Source organism: Uranotaenia lowii, chromosome 2 (genome assembly GCF_029784155.1).
Source record: "Uranotaenia lowii strain MFRU-FL chromosome 2, ASM2978415v1, whole genome shotgun sequence".
Classification (NCBI taxonomy): Eukaryota; Metazoa; Arthropoda; class Insecta; order Diptera; family Culicidae; genus Uranotaenia; species Uranotaenia lowii.
In genome coordinates, this window is record NC_073692.1 from 217,625,537 (window position 1) to 217,641,081 (window position 15,545).

Genomic DNA, 15,545 nt, shown 5'->3' on the forward strand with positions numbered 1-15,545 from the left:
CGCAATCCGTTTCTCAGTTTTTGATATTGATAAAATTTCAAACGTCAATTGAAAATAACATTGACTACTTGATGCAGTATTACATAGAAGGTTGAGATATACACTACATGACTTGTTCGCGTTGTGTACATCATTTTGATATAATATTTTAGCGAAAATCCTGTCAGTCACAGAAATTACATCGGCCATCGTTACATTTTTTTTTTTTGCTGTGTACGGAAAACGCAAAATCTTCGTTGCCACTCGAAATATATTTTGCCATCTCAGTTGCCTTGGAAAACAACTTCGCTCGATTTTTGTGCGTGCCGTCCTTCTTAGTTTTGAGCCACACCGCACAATCTCGTTTTCGATTGCCAGATTCACCGCCGAAGTAGCAAACGATGTCTTGATTGCCCCGATTTTTGGTCTGCACCTTCAGGACCGATGGACCAACCGTAACAGCTTCACGACGTTTCTGGACCTCGTTGATAATCCTGTCCTTCACCAAAGCCAGTGTCAACTCTTCAGCTGACCGATTCTCCAATGTCGTCGTCAAGGCATCGAAGGTACTCGGTAGGCTACGGAAAACCAAAATCACCTGCAGATTGTCAGCAGGAACGGTTCCAGCATTCGCCAGTTTCTCAAAAAGGCCCTCGAACTCGAGTAAGTGCTCCTCGACGTCGTCACCTTCTTCGTATTTTAGGCACAATTTTCCCGTTAGTTTGGATAACGTACCTCTATAAAGTCTACTCTTTTTCTGATACCTGAAGGGTCTTAGTTTCGTGTTGCCGCTTGAGATTATCCCATACAACCTTCGCCGTGGTAGTATTCCGGATGTGCCCGTGTTGGCTGCGGTTCACCTTCCCTCACCAGCAGGAACTCGACCTCCAACTTCCAGGAGTCATAGTTATCGTTTGTGAGCTTCGCTATTCCATTTCTTTCCATTTCAACTACTTCCTAAGCGCAGGCTCATAACCTGTTAGAGGTGCTATAGAATAAAACCTATTATTCTGTTGAATGGTACAAAGTAGAATGATTTTTTTTTATTTATTTATTTGATCATTTGGATTATTTTCTGAAATTTTCCCCCTTTTATACCCGTCAACTGACGTGTGTTGTTTATTAAAACGATTACTTTGATGTACTTCATCATACTATGGTAAAAAGCCTATGGTTATCGGGGATAACTCAATGCAGACCCCTTAACTATGCAGTAAGGCCGTTTCCAGCAGGCAAAAGGTGTTGCCTGACTAGTAGACACCAAGAAAATAACTTATAGTGAGCAGTTCCATAGATCGCAATCAGTGCAACCGGTTCTTACGCTTTGTGACGGATGTGTTCTGAAGGACAAAGAAATTTATGGTAAAACCGAATTTAAGAGGTCAAATTCTTCGAGATGCTTACTCATGAAAAGGTTTGAACTAGATTCCAATTGGTGAATTTGTGTAAAATATCATGAATTTGGAAGGTTTAACTATTGTGGTAAAAATAATAGATCAATACATTACTAAAAAAGTGTACAAAGATAAAAAGAGGTTTTATGATAAAGTAAGAGTATTTCTTGTAATCAACGATAATTTTTTTTATTTTTACATTAAATATCATATTAACACCTGCATTTCCTCCATAGAAAGTTTTTCGATCATATGAATAGTTTTTAAAATACACACGTTCGTATCTGCCCGGATTCTAAATGATCATAGCCTTAGGTAGTTTAACTAAACCTTCTTATACAGTAAATCATTCTTAAAGATGTAGAAATGTCTTCAAATTACCTCATGTTACTAATTGCGGTTACTTACGCATTTTACTCAATAATAGATCCAACAAAACCATTCCGAGTTCTTAAGACTGATGAAAATCGATTACTCTGGTGATGACAATCAGGATAACCGCCAGGCTCTTGAATTTGTGGACGCTTTCAATCGTCAAGATCAGTACGACCGCAGCTCATCGTTCAAAGGTGCAAACTTGTCTGAGTACTCTGTGATTAACTCGTTTGCCGGTCAAGACTACGTTATTCCCTCGAATTGCCATTTTTTTAACGATGACATTGCTCGTCTGAATGAACTCGTTCCAGAGGAAAATAAGTTCGATTATATCGTACTGGATCCACCCTGGTGGAATAAATACATTAGGCGTACAAAACCCGTAAACAAGAACATCAGCTATCAGATGCTAGATAATGAAGCTATCAGCAACATTCCGTTGGAGAAGTATATACACAGCAGAACCGTGGTTGTGATTTGGTGCACCAATTCGCCTACCCACATAAATGCTATCAAGGAAAAGTTTTGCAAAAAGTGGAAACTAAAGCTAGTTGGCAACTGGTACTGGATCAAGACAACAAAAAGCGGGCTTCCCGTTTGTGCCTTCAATGAAGTCACCAAAAAACAACCGTATGAGCAACTTTTCATAGCGACTAGCGAAAACGGAGATTCTACGGACATGTTACAGGAAAAATTTATCTTCAGCATTCCGTGTGCTTTTCACTCGAACAAACCACCCTTAATAGGTGAAATAAACTGAAACCAGCCTTATTTTTTACTACTTAATACTTTATTTCATTGTCTTTTAGATCTGTTTGCGGAATTGCTTCCAGAGCATCCGAAATGCTTGGAATTGTTTGCCCGAAATGTGTATCCAAACTTTACTTCGATCGGAACGGAGGTTTTAAAACTACAAAATGCTAGACTGTTCAATTTCGAAGTGTGTCATAAATAAAAGGAATCCATATTCTTCTAGGAGTAATCATTAAAACTAGTTGTGTCTGCTGCGTCAGATTAGTTTAAAAAATGGGGCAGTGTTTTTTTTAGCTTTCAGTGATGACCGTTCACCATTTCCGTTTTGTAACCGGTCGGGTTCATCTGTTGCCATCGCCAGAAGTCTTCGCCTGGAATGTTAAGGTAAGATTTTCTTAGAAACAATGTATATTTAAAAATAAGCAAGTCACACTTACACATCTCGTCGACGGTGTGGGTGGCCTTCCATCCCAGTTCTCGCTCGGCAAGGGTCGCGTTGGCGTACATGGCAGAAATGTCTCCCTGTCGTCGTTCCTGGATCACGTAGGGAATTTTGACGTTGTTCACCCGCTCGAATGTTTGGATCAGCTCCATTACCGAAATTCCCTTTCCGGTTCCCAGGTTGAACATCTGATTGAGGGGGAAAATATGCAATGGTTAATGTATGTTTTACTCATTTCTTTTTTTTTTGTGTTAAAAATTTACAATTTGTCCCGGAAATCTTATAATGTGCAGGGGCCGGAATAAATGAGAGACTTAGGGCTTTATACAGCTTTATTGTTTGACATCTTGAGCAATAATGATGGAACTGCAGTCATACAATCGTGGCCTCCTTATTATAATCATATATGCTCACTAGATCCCTACAACTCGGCCATCCTGACCAATAACATTGTCCTCAATGTGTCACTTCTTAGAAAGATAAAATATAAAATATAAATTTTACAGATTTCACTCACAATTTCAAAAATAATTTCACTTTCGAAATTCACACTGTCTAAACAAATTTACATGGAATTAAATGAATTGCTCTACCATTACTAAAACTAAACCGTTTTCCTGAACTACATTTTTGGTTTTTTTCTTTATTGTTGGTGATTCTCTGCTTTTGTTTCTTCATGGTTAGAAAATCGATTATTCCAGCGCTATTTCTGGGTCTCCTTGCTTAGTCAAGTTGAAGGCAAAACGCACTTCCGCGATCTACGGCATCCAGATTTGCTTGTCACCTTGACAACGTCAGTGCCTGGATAAGCTGCACTATCAGCTCTTACCGTAACATCCGGAGCGTTTCCAGTCTTCCTTGACAGTTGTGCAGCAGACGACGGCAGCAATCCTCTTCCAGAATTCATTTTCTGCAACCACCGGATCATTGAAACATTTTCGAAACTGTCCATATTGTCCAGCTGAACGAAACCCGATCTTCCGGCATCTTCGGCTCCATCACTGCCTGCGTTTTCGACAGCGCTAGTGCCTGGAAAAGTTGCTCCATCAACTTCTACCGACAGATCCGGAACGATTCTCGTTTCTTCAGGGACCAGGAACTCAGCTGTAATTTTCCAAGGCGGTTATTGGTTCTTGATCCCACTTCTGAATCTGCAGGGGCCGGAATAAATGAGAGACTTAGGGCTTTATACAGCTTTATTGTTTGACATCTTGAGCAATAATGATGGAACTGCAGTCATACAATCGTGGCCTCCTTATTATAATCATATATGCTCACTAGATCCCTACAACTCGGCCATCCTGACCAATAACATTGTCCTCAATGTGTCACTAGATTGTAGGCAGCCGATAATACTAAAAGGCCAAGTTCGGTTTCAAGTCTTTATTGTTTGACATCTTGAAGTGATCTGCTTCCTAAACATTCTCAAACTTATCTAGGCCTACCTGATCCTTACAGCTCGGCCATCCTGACAAAACATCGTCCTCGATGTCTAACAAGAAAATATTTGAAATACAAAATATATTATTAATAAATTTTAAATCAAACTTCAATTTCGAGCTCTGCTGTTCAGAAATTCCCTCGGATATCCTTTTCTCGAGTGACCATCATCCAACTCCAGCATTCGATATTATTGACGAGCTCCTCTCATCGCCCATCTGGTTAGAAAATGCACCACAGTGATCTATGGCTCCAGCCCTGCCTGTCATCTTGATTTCTTCTGGATCCGTCAACTGAAACTGAGATGCTTCTCGCATCGTCTGGCAGAAGGACAAACGTCATCCGCGATCCCTGGCTCCACCACTGCCTGCCATCCTGACAGCGCCAGTGCCTGGAAAACTGCTTCAACAGCTCTGACCAGAGCATCCGGAACGTTTCAAGTCTTCCCAGAGTTTTCAGTTCAGGAATTGCCCGGATCAGAAGCTTCTTCAAGGTTCTTGAAATCCTCAGATTTTTACAATGGGCGTCGATCCTTCATCCCACTTCTGAAGATTGTAGGCAGCCGATAATACTAAAAGGCCAAGTTCGGTTTCAAGTCTTTATTGTTTGACATCTTGAAGTGATCTGCTTCCTAAACATTCTCAAACTTATCTAGGCCTACCTGATCCTTACAAATGCATAAGTTCAAATTTCAAACATGAATTTAAATTTTAACTTTATGCATTTTTCATTGATTTAAAACTACTATTATTATAACTAGACATAGAAAATATATGGAAAATGTTGACCCACGAAATTTTAGAAGCACCTCGAAAATAATTTCGATGCTTGAAAAGAAGCATCCGAAGTTCACGTTTCACTAAGTTTCTTGAGGAACTTGAAGCAGTTACAATTTGTTTCCATAGTCCATTTGGTCCTTTATGCTGAGAAAATTGAAGTTTTCATTTCAATTTTCTCATCAATCTAAGAAAGACTTAAACCTTTCTAAAGCATGATTATGAGACTTAGATGTGTCGCTAAGAACTTAAATTTTAAGCTGGAGAGCACGATATAAGCTTGTTTGGAAATGCTAAACAAGTTTTTGAGGGTCCGTTCTATGAAACTTTTAGTTACTCTGGTTAATGTCCTCAGTTCAAACTTGGTTCTTCCATATTACTTTTGGAAAATAAGAAGTTCTGTATTTTAAGTAAACACAAGAAATAAAATCATAAATATGAGCGCTGATGTGGTCTAGTGGATAGGCTGGCGCAAGTCTGGTAACCCAGTCGTACTGGGTTCGGTTCCCGGTATCGGCAAGAAAAATTTTTGGGTTCGAATCCCATAAGTTGCCGACAGGTAAGATGTGTTTAATTGTATAAATAACTTAATGTACTGAATATTTCAGAGGGAATAAATCTGGGGATAATCTGAAGAAGACTATTGCAAGCGGAGTTGATTGCCAACCATTGTAGGTCTCTTAAGATTGAATGCCTTCCCTCGACAAACCATCGGCAGTGGAAGCCCTAGAAGCAATTCGACGGCTAAGCCACACAGACATAGGCTGGACCTTGCTACTGATGGAGGAACCATACATACAGTACCGTTCATAATTGTATAGAAATTGGAAGCACGCGCACTGTAACTTCGACTTTGAACTTCCATTACTTTTCACTCTGATGATATTTTTTGATCAGATTTTCTGCGTTAGTTAGGTCAACTATCACACTATTATACCACAAAATTTGAGCTTTCTGGAGTTTGTGTGGCCTGAGATACAGTAATTCTACGAAAATCGGACTTTTTGGACTTTTCTCATTCAAACTGCAGTATCTCAGAAATACGCAACATTTTTTATTGAAATTTTGCAGTGCGATTTTTGAAATATAAAGTTATCATGTCTGAAGTTTTTGAAAAGTTCGATTGATGGGATCAAACGTTACGGGAGGTACAATTTTTGAGGCATGAACCTAAAAATGCTATTTCTATAGAATTTTGGACGATTCATGAGAACAAAATCGTTTCCATCCACAAATCAGTAAAAAAATGTCTGGTGAAAGCAATAAAAAAAAAGAAAAAAATGAATAAATGATCTACTTGTGTTTTGAAATCAGAATCTCGCGATATTGTTTTGATTTTTTTGTTGAAATAGGTTTACTGGTTGATAAACATAAAAAAGGACTTTCCTTTGGAAACATTCGTCCAAAATTCTATAGAAATCGAGTTTCTAGGTTTATGCCTGAAATATTGTATCTCGCGTAACTTTTGATCCCCTCGATAAAACTTTTCAAAAACTTCAGACATGATAGCTTTACATTTCAACAATCACTCCGAAAAATTTGAACAAAATATGTAGCGTAGTTTCTGAGATATTGCAGTTTGAATTAGAAAAGTCCAAAAAGTCCGATTTTCGTAGAATTACTGTATCTTAGGCCACACTCCAGAAAGCTCAAATTTTGTGATATAATAGTGTGATAGTTGATCTATCTTTTGATCAAAAAATATCATCAGAGTAAAAAGTTATGAAAGTTCAAAGTACACTGTATCAAAAAATTGTCCGTACAGCACGTACCTTGAAATCCAAACAATGAAAAAGTGCACTTTTTCAGTAAATAAAAATACTACAATAACATTGTAACGTCTTGCTCAAAATTGAGTATGACATGGCTTAAGCACCCTAAAATAATGAAATGCGTTTGAGCGTGTATCAATGACAACCGAGGAGAAAAACGTCAAAAAAAGAAAGGAGGCCACGCGGCAGAAAAAGGGCTCGGGTTCTGTTTCTGATCTCGACGGTGGAAGGTGTGCCGACGCGACGCGGCTGAATCCAGCTTTTACTGGTGCGGGAAGAAAAGTGCCGGCGTTTGTAGATTTTCCGTCGATTTTTACGTCTTTTGGCCGGGAAAATCGGAAAAACGGTAGTTCACTCGTGCTAAGCCAGGTGTGACCCGCTCAATTGAGCATCGAAAGTGAGCCTGCGATCCGTTTCGGAGACGAAACAGTGAAACACGTTTTGTGGGAATAGGGAAGAATTCTCACCTCGTGTGCGCCATCTTATTTCCCGAATAAGCCCCATTGCAGAGCACCGATTCCTCGAGAGCAGAGGGAATTTTAGCTCCCGGAAAGCGAAGCACTCGGCCAAAATCACGTCGAATGTTCTTCCTGAGCGTGTTTTCCGGAAAGGGGTCGGCAATATTCAACACAAGAGAGAGAGCTTGACCTCGCAAGGGAACTGTTCCGATCGTGCGTGAGGTCAGAGGAACCGTCGGTAGCGGTGGAATCGAGATTCGATTGTGTAAGCAACGCGGAGGAAGAGAGAGCCAGGGCAGGTGCGAAGAAATAGCGACGCTCGGAGGAGGTGCCGCACTCACGTGAATTCTGGTAGCGCGAATATCACCACGATGCCCGCTGCTGCTGTCGAAATCAGAAGGTGAGTGACACGCACATTGTTTTATGCTAGGGTGCCCGGCATTGGGCCGGAAGTCTAAGCCTTTTTTTTTCTTGGCCACAAATTGCGCCACTTTCTGTTGAGAGTCTCATTCGCTACATTGGCGCCCAACGTAAATGAATTCAATCACTGAAGCAATCACTATTATTGTTCAGTTATTTTGAAGTTGTAATTGAGAATTTTTGAAGTTTTGTGGCATTTTGTAAGTTGTGCGACTTTTTGAATTAGTCCCACTTTTGTTCGTTACCACTACCATAAGTTATTAGCTCATTTAAACAACACTATGGATCCTTCTTGTCTAACGGAGGAAGAGATCAATTATGAATTGGCTCTGAGACACATTCCACGGCTCACTTCTATCAATCGCCGTGCAAGAGCAGTTCGATTACGTGCATTAATGCAAGAAGATGAAATTAGAGGAAGATTTTATGAAGATTCGTCTCACGTCATGGACGTTGAGCAAAATATTAGTATTTGCCAAGGCGCAATGCGCGAACTTTTACCTGAAATTGAAAACGCATTTAAGAGAAGCGATTTGGACTTTATTCGCCAAACTCGTTCTCGCTTGATTCACTACCGAAACAGATTAGACATAATTGAAGCTCCTAATAAATTGTCAGATACTTTTTCAACGCTGTCTCTTCTCGTACAATTCACGCTCGAAGATATTGACGACGCGCTCGGGAGAAAAAACAAACGTGCTGCTAAATCTGTCAACACGAATAGTGCAATTAATGTGAGTGATCCACCAGATGTCAGGGAGGAAGCTGAAGCAGTAGCAGATGAAGCAACGGCGAACGAAGGAGCAAGGCCAGCCAGGACTACCGGAGCGATTCCAAGGACGACTTCGCAAGCTAACTCGTCAGGTGCTTTCCGGGGTTTCGACGAAAATGGGAATGAACCGAGAAACAGCTCTTCTTTCAACGTTTCGCAACGTTCGGCAGCAGCTCTTCCGGTCCAGGCCAGCCGAAGCTTACACGATTCTGCAACAGCTAGAGCATCGGGAATGAATATCAGGGGACGCAGTACAGCAGCAGCTAGTTTAAATTTTGGGCAGCAACACGACATTGCTGACTGGAATCCTTGGGAACCGCGGGACTCACAACGATCGAGGCAGCCGCACACTAAAGCCACATTAGGTTTTGGTGTCGGTGATACTCCACCACCACCTTACCGGGTTCCAAGATTCGATGCGGGTGAAGACAACGCTCGAGCTGAATACGACCGTCTGCGGGAAGAAATTTTGGCTGAGTTGTGGCGACAAGGCTACGGCAGACAACACACAACTCCAGAAAACAATTTTGCTCTTGGTGAGGATCGGAGAACGAAAGCAATTCACAACTGGCGGCTACAGTACGAAGGCGAAACGGATGGAGTGTCTCTCAATACGTTCCTGCTGCAAGTTGAAACCTTTTTTTTTTTTTTTTTGTAAATTATTTATTTGAAACGGCTCATACCTTTAGGCTTTAAGGAGCCAAACTCGTTTTGTTTGATTACAATTGTGTACTTAGATCTAGTTCACTTTTTTTTTTGAAGAAAAAGAAAGATAGAAAGGGAAATATGAAAATAAAGAGAATTATAGTCGAAGATCGATAGCTTTTAGGAAAAGGTATATCTCGAACATATAGTCCAAGTCCATCATACCTAATACATCCCTCACTGGAACGTCGGGTGGTTTTCCTCGGGCCCGAAGGGAATCTATAAAGTTCGCTCTGGCGAATAGGTGGTCCTCACACGACCAAACAATATGCTCGATGTCATGGTAACCTAGACCACATCCGCATAAATTGCTGCCAGCAATATTTAAACGATAGAGTACCGCATTCATGGAATAATGATTGGACATGAGACGGGAAAATATACGAATAAAATCCCGAGTCAGGTTCAATCTATTAAACCAGGGTTTAAGGCTTACCTTTGGGATAATCGAGTGGAACCACCGACCCAACTCATCCTCGTCCCATCTACGCTGCCAGTTGACAAGAGAGTTTCTTCGAGCCAAGAAGTAAAATTCGTTGAATACGATTTCACGCTGGTAAATGTTGCCTTCCATCGCACCCACTTTTGCAAGGGAATCTGCCCTCTCATTGCCTGCTATTGAGCAATGTGAGGGGACCCAGATAAAGGTGATAGAAAAGCAACGTCTTGATAAAGTGGTCAATATATCTCGTATCATTTCGAGGAAGTACGGCGTGAATTTTCCTGGTTTTATAGAGCGGATTGCTTCAACAGAGCTGAGACTATCAGTTATAATATAGTAGTGTTCAATAGGTCGTGTGGCGATACTATTCAAAGCCCAGTGAATAGCTGCTAACTCTGCAACATATACAGAGCATGGTGACTGGAGACTGTGAGATGCGCTGGATATTTCGTTGAACACTCCAAATCCTGTTGTTTCCTCTATAAGTGATCCATCGGTAAAGTACATTTTATCAGCATCGACGTGTCTATATTTAGCTTCGAAAATTCTTGGAATCAGAAGAGGACGATGCGGATCCGGGATTCCACGAATTTCCTGCTGCATAGACAAATCAAACTGGACAGAAGAATTATCGTAGTCTGGGTTACAAACACGAGTTGGAGAATACGAAGAAGGGTTTACCTGCATTGACATGAGGATATGGTATATAGACATAAATCTGGTTTGAACATTTTGCTCAAGTAACCTTTCGAAATTTACAATCACCAATGGGTTCATGACCTCACACCTGATGAGGAACCGAAGTGATAGTAAATTGAATCGATCTTTCAAAGGGAGTATTCCTGCCAAAACTTCAAGACTCATGTTGTGTGTTGAGGGCATACAGCCCAAAGCGATACGGAGACAACGGTATTGGATACGCTCTAGTTTGATGAGGTGAGTTTTGGCAGCTGACTGGAAACAGAAGCTACCATATTCCATAACGGATAGAATAGTTGTTCGATACAATTTGATAAGATCTTCTGGATGGGCTCCCCACCAGGTGCCAGTAATTGATCGGAGAAAATTGATTCTTTGTTGGCATTTTCCTTTCAGATACTCAATGTGGGCTCTCCAGGTACACTTGGAATCAAACCAAACCCCAAGATACTTGAAACTCCTCGATTGAGTGATCGTTCTGCCTAGGAGTTGAAGCTTAGGTTGAGCAGGTCTACGTTTCTTAGAGAAAACAACCATTTCCGTTTTCTGAGGGGAAAACTCAATCCCAAGCCCCAAAGCCCAGGAAGACAATCTGTCTAAAGTATCTTGTAAAGGCCTGTGCAGATGAGACTCAGTAGATCCTGTGACAGACACTACTCCGTCATCTGCAAGTTGTCTTAGAGTGCAGCCTTCAGAGAGACAGCTGTCGATGTCACTCACATAAAAGTTGTACAAAAGTGGACTCAAACATGAACCCTGTGGGAGGCCCATGTAAGATGTTCTTCTAACTGCAAAATCTCCGTGAGCAAAGTTCAAATGTTTCTCACAAAGTAAGCTGTATAAGATGTTGTTCAATAGAGGAGGCAGACCCCGGGAGTGCAACTTGTCTGACAAAACCTCTATTGAGACTGCATCAAAAGCTCCCTTTATGTCTAGAAACACTGAAGCCATTTGCTCACGTTTTGCGTACGCCATTTGTATCTCTGAAGACAGCAAAGCGAGGCAATCGTTTGTCCCTTTGCCCCTTCGAAACCCAAATTGAGTATCTGAAAGGAGACCATTTGTTTCTACCCATTTGTCCAAACGAAACAATATCATTTTCTCCATCAATTTGCGTATACAAGACAACATCGCTATTGGACGGTAAGAGTTGGGATCAGACGCTGGTTTTCCGGGCTTTTGGATAGCAATGACTCTCACTTGTCTCCAATCTTGGGGAACAATGTTATGCTCCAAGAATTGGTTAAATAAATTTAACAAGCGAAATTTTGCAGCATCCGGAAGGTTTTTCAACAAGTTAAATTTGATTTCATCAATTCCCGGAGCTGAATTGTTGCAAGAGAGGAGGGCAAGTGAGAATTCGACCATCGAAAAGCTTGAGTCTAGACCACTATCAGACCTATCAGGAGGCACGTTCCGGATTATTTTTTGCACAGGTGTAGAATCTGGACAGACTTTCCGTGCGAATTTAAATATCCACCTATGTGAATATTCCTCACTTTCATTTGTAGATGATCGATTACGCATGCTTCGTGCCACTTTCCACAAAGTACTTAAGGATGTTTCACGCGATAACCCACTAACAAAATTCCTCCAATACGCCTTTTTCTTCCCCTTGGTTAACTTTTTAAACTGATTTTCAAGGGAAACGTAAGCTTCAAAATGGACAAGAGTTCCATGTTTTCGAAATTCTTTAAATGCTGTTGATTTGTCCTTATAAAGCTTAGAACACTGAGGGTCCCACCATGGATTAGGAGGCCTTCGATGAATAGATGATTCTGGGATGGGTTTTGTTTGAGCGTCAACTGCACTATCGTGTATCAGACAAGAAAGAAAGTGGTACTCCTCCAAAGGAGGTAAAACGTGCATAGAGTCGATGGCGGTTTTAATTGTGTCCGAGTACTTTTTCCAGTCGATGTGTCTTGTAAGGTCATATGTCATATTTATTGTGTTCGAAGAGCTGACCCCATTGGTGATAGTAATTTCGATAGGTAAGTGATCACTACCATTCGGATCATGGACTACCTTCCACTGGCAATCAAATGATAGTGAATTTGAGCAGAGTGAGAGGTCAATTGCACTTTGTCTTGCAGGAGGTTTAGGTACCCGTGTTTTTTCACCCGTGTTCAATACTGTTAAATTGAAACTGTCGCAAATGTCATAGATAAGAGTAGAACGACTATCGTCAATTTGTTCTCCCCAGACAGTTCCATGTGAATTGAAGTCACCCAGGATCAACCTTGGCTCAGGGAGCACTGAGCACAGGTCCTCTAGGTGATTTCGATCCACTGCAACTCTCTGAGGCCAGTACAAACTGACAACACATAAGTCCTTACCTCTTATTGTTGTATGACATGCAACAGCTTCAATTCCGCCTGATAAAGGAAGGTGAATTCTATAAAAAGAGTGGCACTTATTGATCCCCAAAAGCACCCCTCCATAAGAATCGTCACGATCCAGACGGATAATATTAAAATTGTGGAATGAGATGTTAGATTGAGAAGATAGCCAAGTTTCGGACAATGCAGATATCACAGTTTGTTTTATGAAGTAAATAATTCAATGAATCCAATTTTGGAATAAGACTACGACAATTCCACTGTAGTACAGTGATATCTCCGACCTCTCGGTGTAAATTAGCCATCGAGAGATACAAACACTGAAAGGAGGGGCCAAGTTTGCATCAATTGCTTTAAAAATGTCTTTAATACAGGAAGCATTGCAAATACAATGTCTTTCACGGGTTCTGATACATTAAAACACGAAAAAAATCCGTTCAAAATGTCAGTCAACTTAAAGAGCCCAGACTGAGTCGTTGATTCTGGCATCACGTTTGGGGTTTGGGTTTGCGAAGCTCCCGCAGCTGTTGGTTTATTCTGCAGTGGTGCATTTCCGCGGAAACCTGGAGGAACTTGTTTTTCCTTTTCAGCAGCAGTCGACTTTTTCTCGTTTCTATTTGAAGAGACAACCGTAGCTATTTTAGCTGGTATTTTCGGAGAAGGCGCCTTTGTTCGCTTCCGAGAGCCTCCTGCAACGAAGACTGGCTGAACTTCATCAGCCGTATCTGTGTCTTCATTGTCAACTGACAGCACAGAAAAAATGTTACTGGTCTGAGGTTGGACCGGTGGAGAGGCGCTCTTTAATATGGCGGCATAAGAACGCTTGGAGCGTTCTTTTAAAGAGCGCCTCTGTTTATCCCAGCTTGCCTGAAATGCCTCGCAGGAGGAGATATCATGGGGTGAGCCCCCGCAATAGACGCATTTTTGCTCAACTGCTGAGCATGCTCCTTCCCCATGATTCTCCCCACAATGCAAGCATCGCTTCTTGTTGCAGCAATGCGAAGCAGTATGCCCCAACTTGATGCAATTCTTGCATTGCATTGGGCGAGGCACATAAAGGCGTACTGGAAGCCTTAAAATTCCGTCAATCAAGACGTAATGAGGGAGGGCTGTTCCTGCAAATGTAACCCGAATCGAGGCTGAAGGCGAATACTTGGTAACGCCATCAACGACGGAGGCAGTCATGAGTTGGCGACAATCCAAGATTCCGACCGAAGTCGAATCAAGGCTCTTGAACTTACCTACGCCGTGAGACTTAACGTACTCAGCCTCCAAACTCGATTCGGTGATCACACCCTCGATCTCTACGTCTCGAGATGGAATATAGAGCTGATACTCTAAATTAAAAAAATTACTGGCAAGAATTCCGTTTGCGGCCTTCCGGTCGGCCACAACAACGCGCAATTTGTTCGGACGTACTTTGGAAACACTGGTAACGGAGGGCCACCTAGCCAGATCTTTCGTGATCTGCACTAAATTTAATGGTTTTCCGTTAGTTTTGGGCCGGATGAAAACCACCCCCGGCCCAGAAGAGGATGAATTATCAGGATAAACTCGGAGTCGGGTTGTTTTTCCCGCAGCTGCAGATGGAGTAGCAATATCAACTGGCGGAGAAGGATGAGCATTCGAAGAACCAGCTACAGCTGAATCCTCCAGATGCTCCTCATCCTCATAGATGATTTGCTCACCATCCACCTCTGGCGGGTCCGACCCCCCGCCTTCGCTCATATTTCATGAAAATAAAAGCGAAGCTCAATTTGATCGAAATATATAATAGAGAAAAAATAGAATTAGAAATAGAGAAAAGTAAGAAAAGTATAACAAACTTGATTTTTGTTTTGATTGGCTCCTTCAGTGGTGATCCCAACCACGTGGTCCTTCTTCGAAGATGGCTGCCACGTCAAGTCTCGGCTCGAGCAAGAACGACCAGATTGATGATGATGATGAGTCAAACAATGGCGGCGGCCCTCGTGGTGACCAGTTGAGGGCAGTCAGCTAGCCAGAAAAAAACCTTTTTTTTTTGTCGACCAACACTATAATAGCACCACTTTGGCGAGCTGGGGTCTGCCTTTGGCAGAAAAACGTATAGCGCGGTACAAAACACCGTATTAAACGCCCGAACGGAACGAAACACCCGGATATATTGGACGAAATCTCGAAACGCGACTGTTCACTATGAGCGATACGAGACGAATCAAGTTGAAACCTTTGCGAACTCGGAAGACATTCCAGGAGAGCTGATTTTAAAGAACATCAAGCACTTCCTAAAGGGCGATGCTCTGCGATGGTACGTCAGCGCCTTCCGTCGTGGGAGTATTCGGACTTGGTCAACATTCAAAGCAGAAATCCGAAAGCACTTCCTTCCGAGCAACTATTCGTATGTCGTTCGGGTAGAAGCTTATCACCGTCTTCAAGGAGAAGATGAGCCGTTCAGCAACTTTTATCAAGACATCGACATGCTGTTCAGTCACGTCCAGCCGCCGATGGCAGAGGAAGAGAAGCTGTTCATCATAAAAAAGAACGTCAACTCTACGTATGCAGCGATTGCCGCCGCACAGCACACTCGAACAGTCTATCAGCTAGTGGAGGCGTGCAAAGAATTCGACGACTTCAACAGACTGCAGCAGAATATGCGGCGCATGACAGTGCCTCACAGCGCGCTGATAGAACCAACGTTAGCAACTCCGGCACCAACGCGTCAACACAGGACGGCGATTCAGAACCAACGTTTCAGTCGTGTCAACGTGATGGAGGCGAATGCAGTGCAACGGGCGAAACT

General features: G+C 42.0%; 2 protein-coding genes across 4 annotated transcripts in view; one reads left to right on the forward strand and one right to left on the reverse strand.

Moving 5' to 3' along the window:
* LOC129745479 (N(6)-adenine-specific methyltransferase METTL4) overlaps positions 1-2,742 on the forward strand; it is a 39,865-nt gene extending 37,123 nt beyond the window's left edge. For 2 of the 3 annotated variants that reach the window (XM_055738587.1, XM_055738585.1), the window contains 2 exons: positions 1,801-2,494; positions 2,558-2,742. In XM_055738587.1, coding sequence (XP_055594562.1) covers positions 1,801-2,494; positions 2,558-2,703 — 840 coding nt within the window. In that variant the 3' untranslated portion in view covers positions 2,704-2,742. The remainder of the gene's footprint in view (positions 1-1,800; positions 2,495-2,557) is intronic. The other variant, XM_055738586.1, reaches the window with a different exon arrangement.
* Positions 2,517-15,545, reverse strand: part of LOC129745481 (UDP-glucose 4-epimerase-like) — a 53,061-nt gene continuing 40,032 nt past the window's right edge. Inside the window, exons 4-5 of the mRNA XM_055738588.1 lie at positions 2,939-3,131; positions 2,517-2,872 (exon numbers count right to left, since the gene is read on the reverse strand). Of these exons, the coding sequence (XP_055594563.1) occupies positions 2,799-2,872; positions 2,939-3,131 (267 nt within the window). The 3' untranslated portion in view covers positions 2,517-2,798. The remainder of the gene's footprint in view (positions 2,873-2,938; positions 3,132-15,545) is intronic.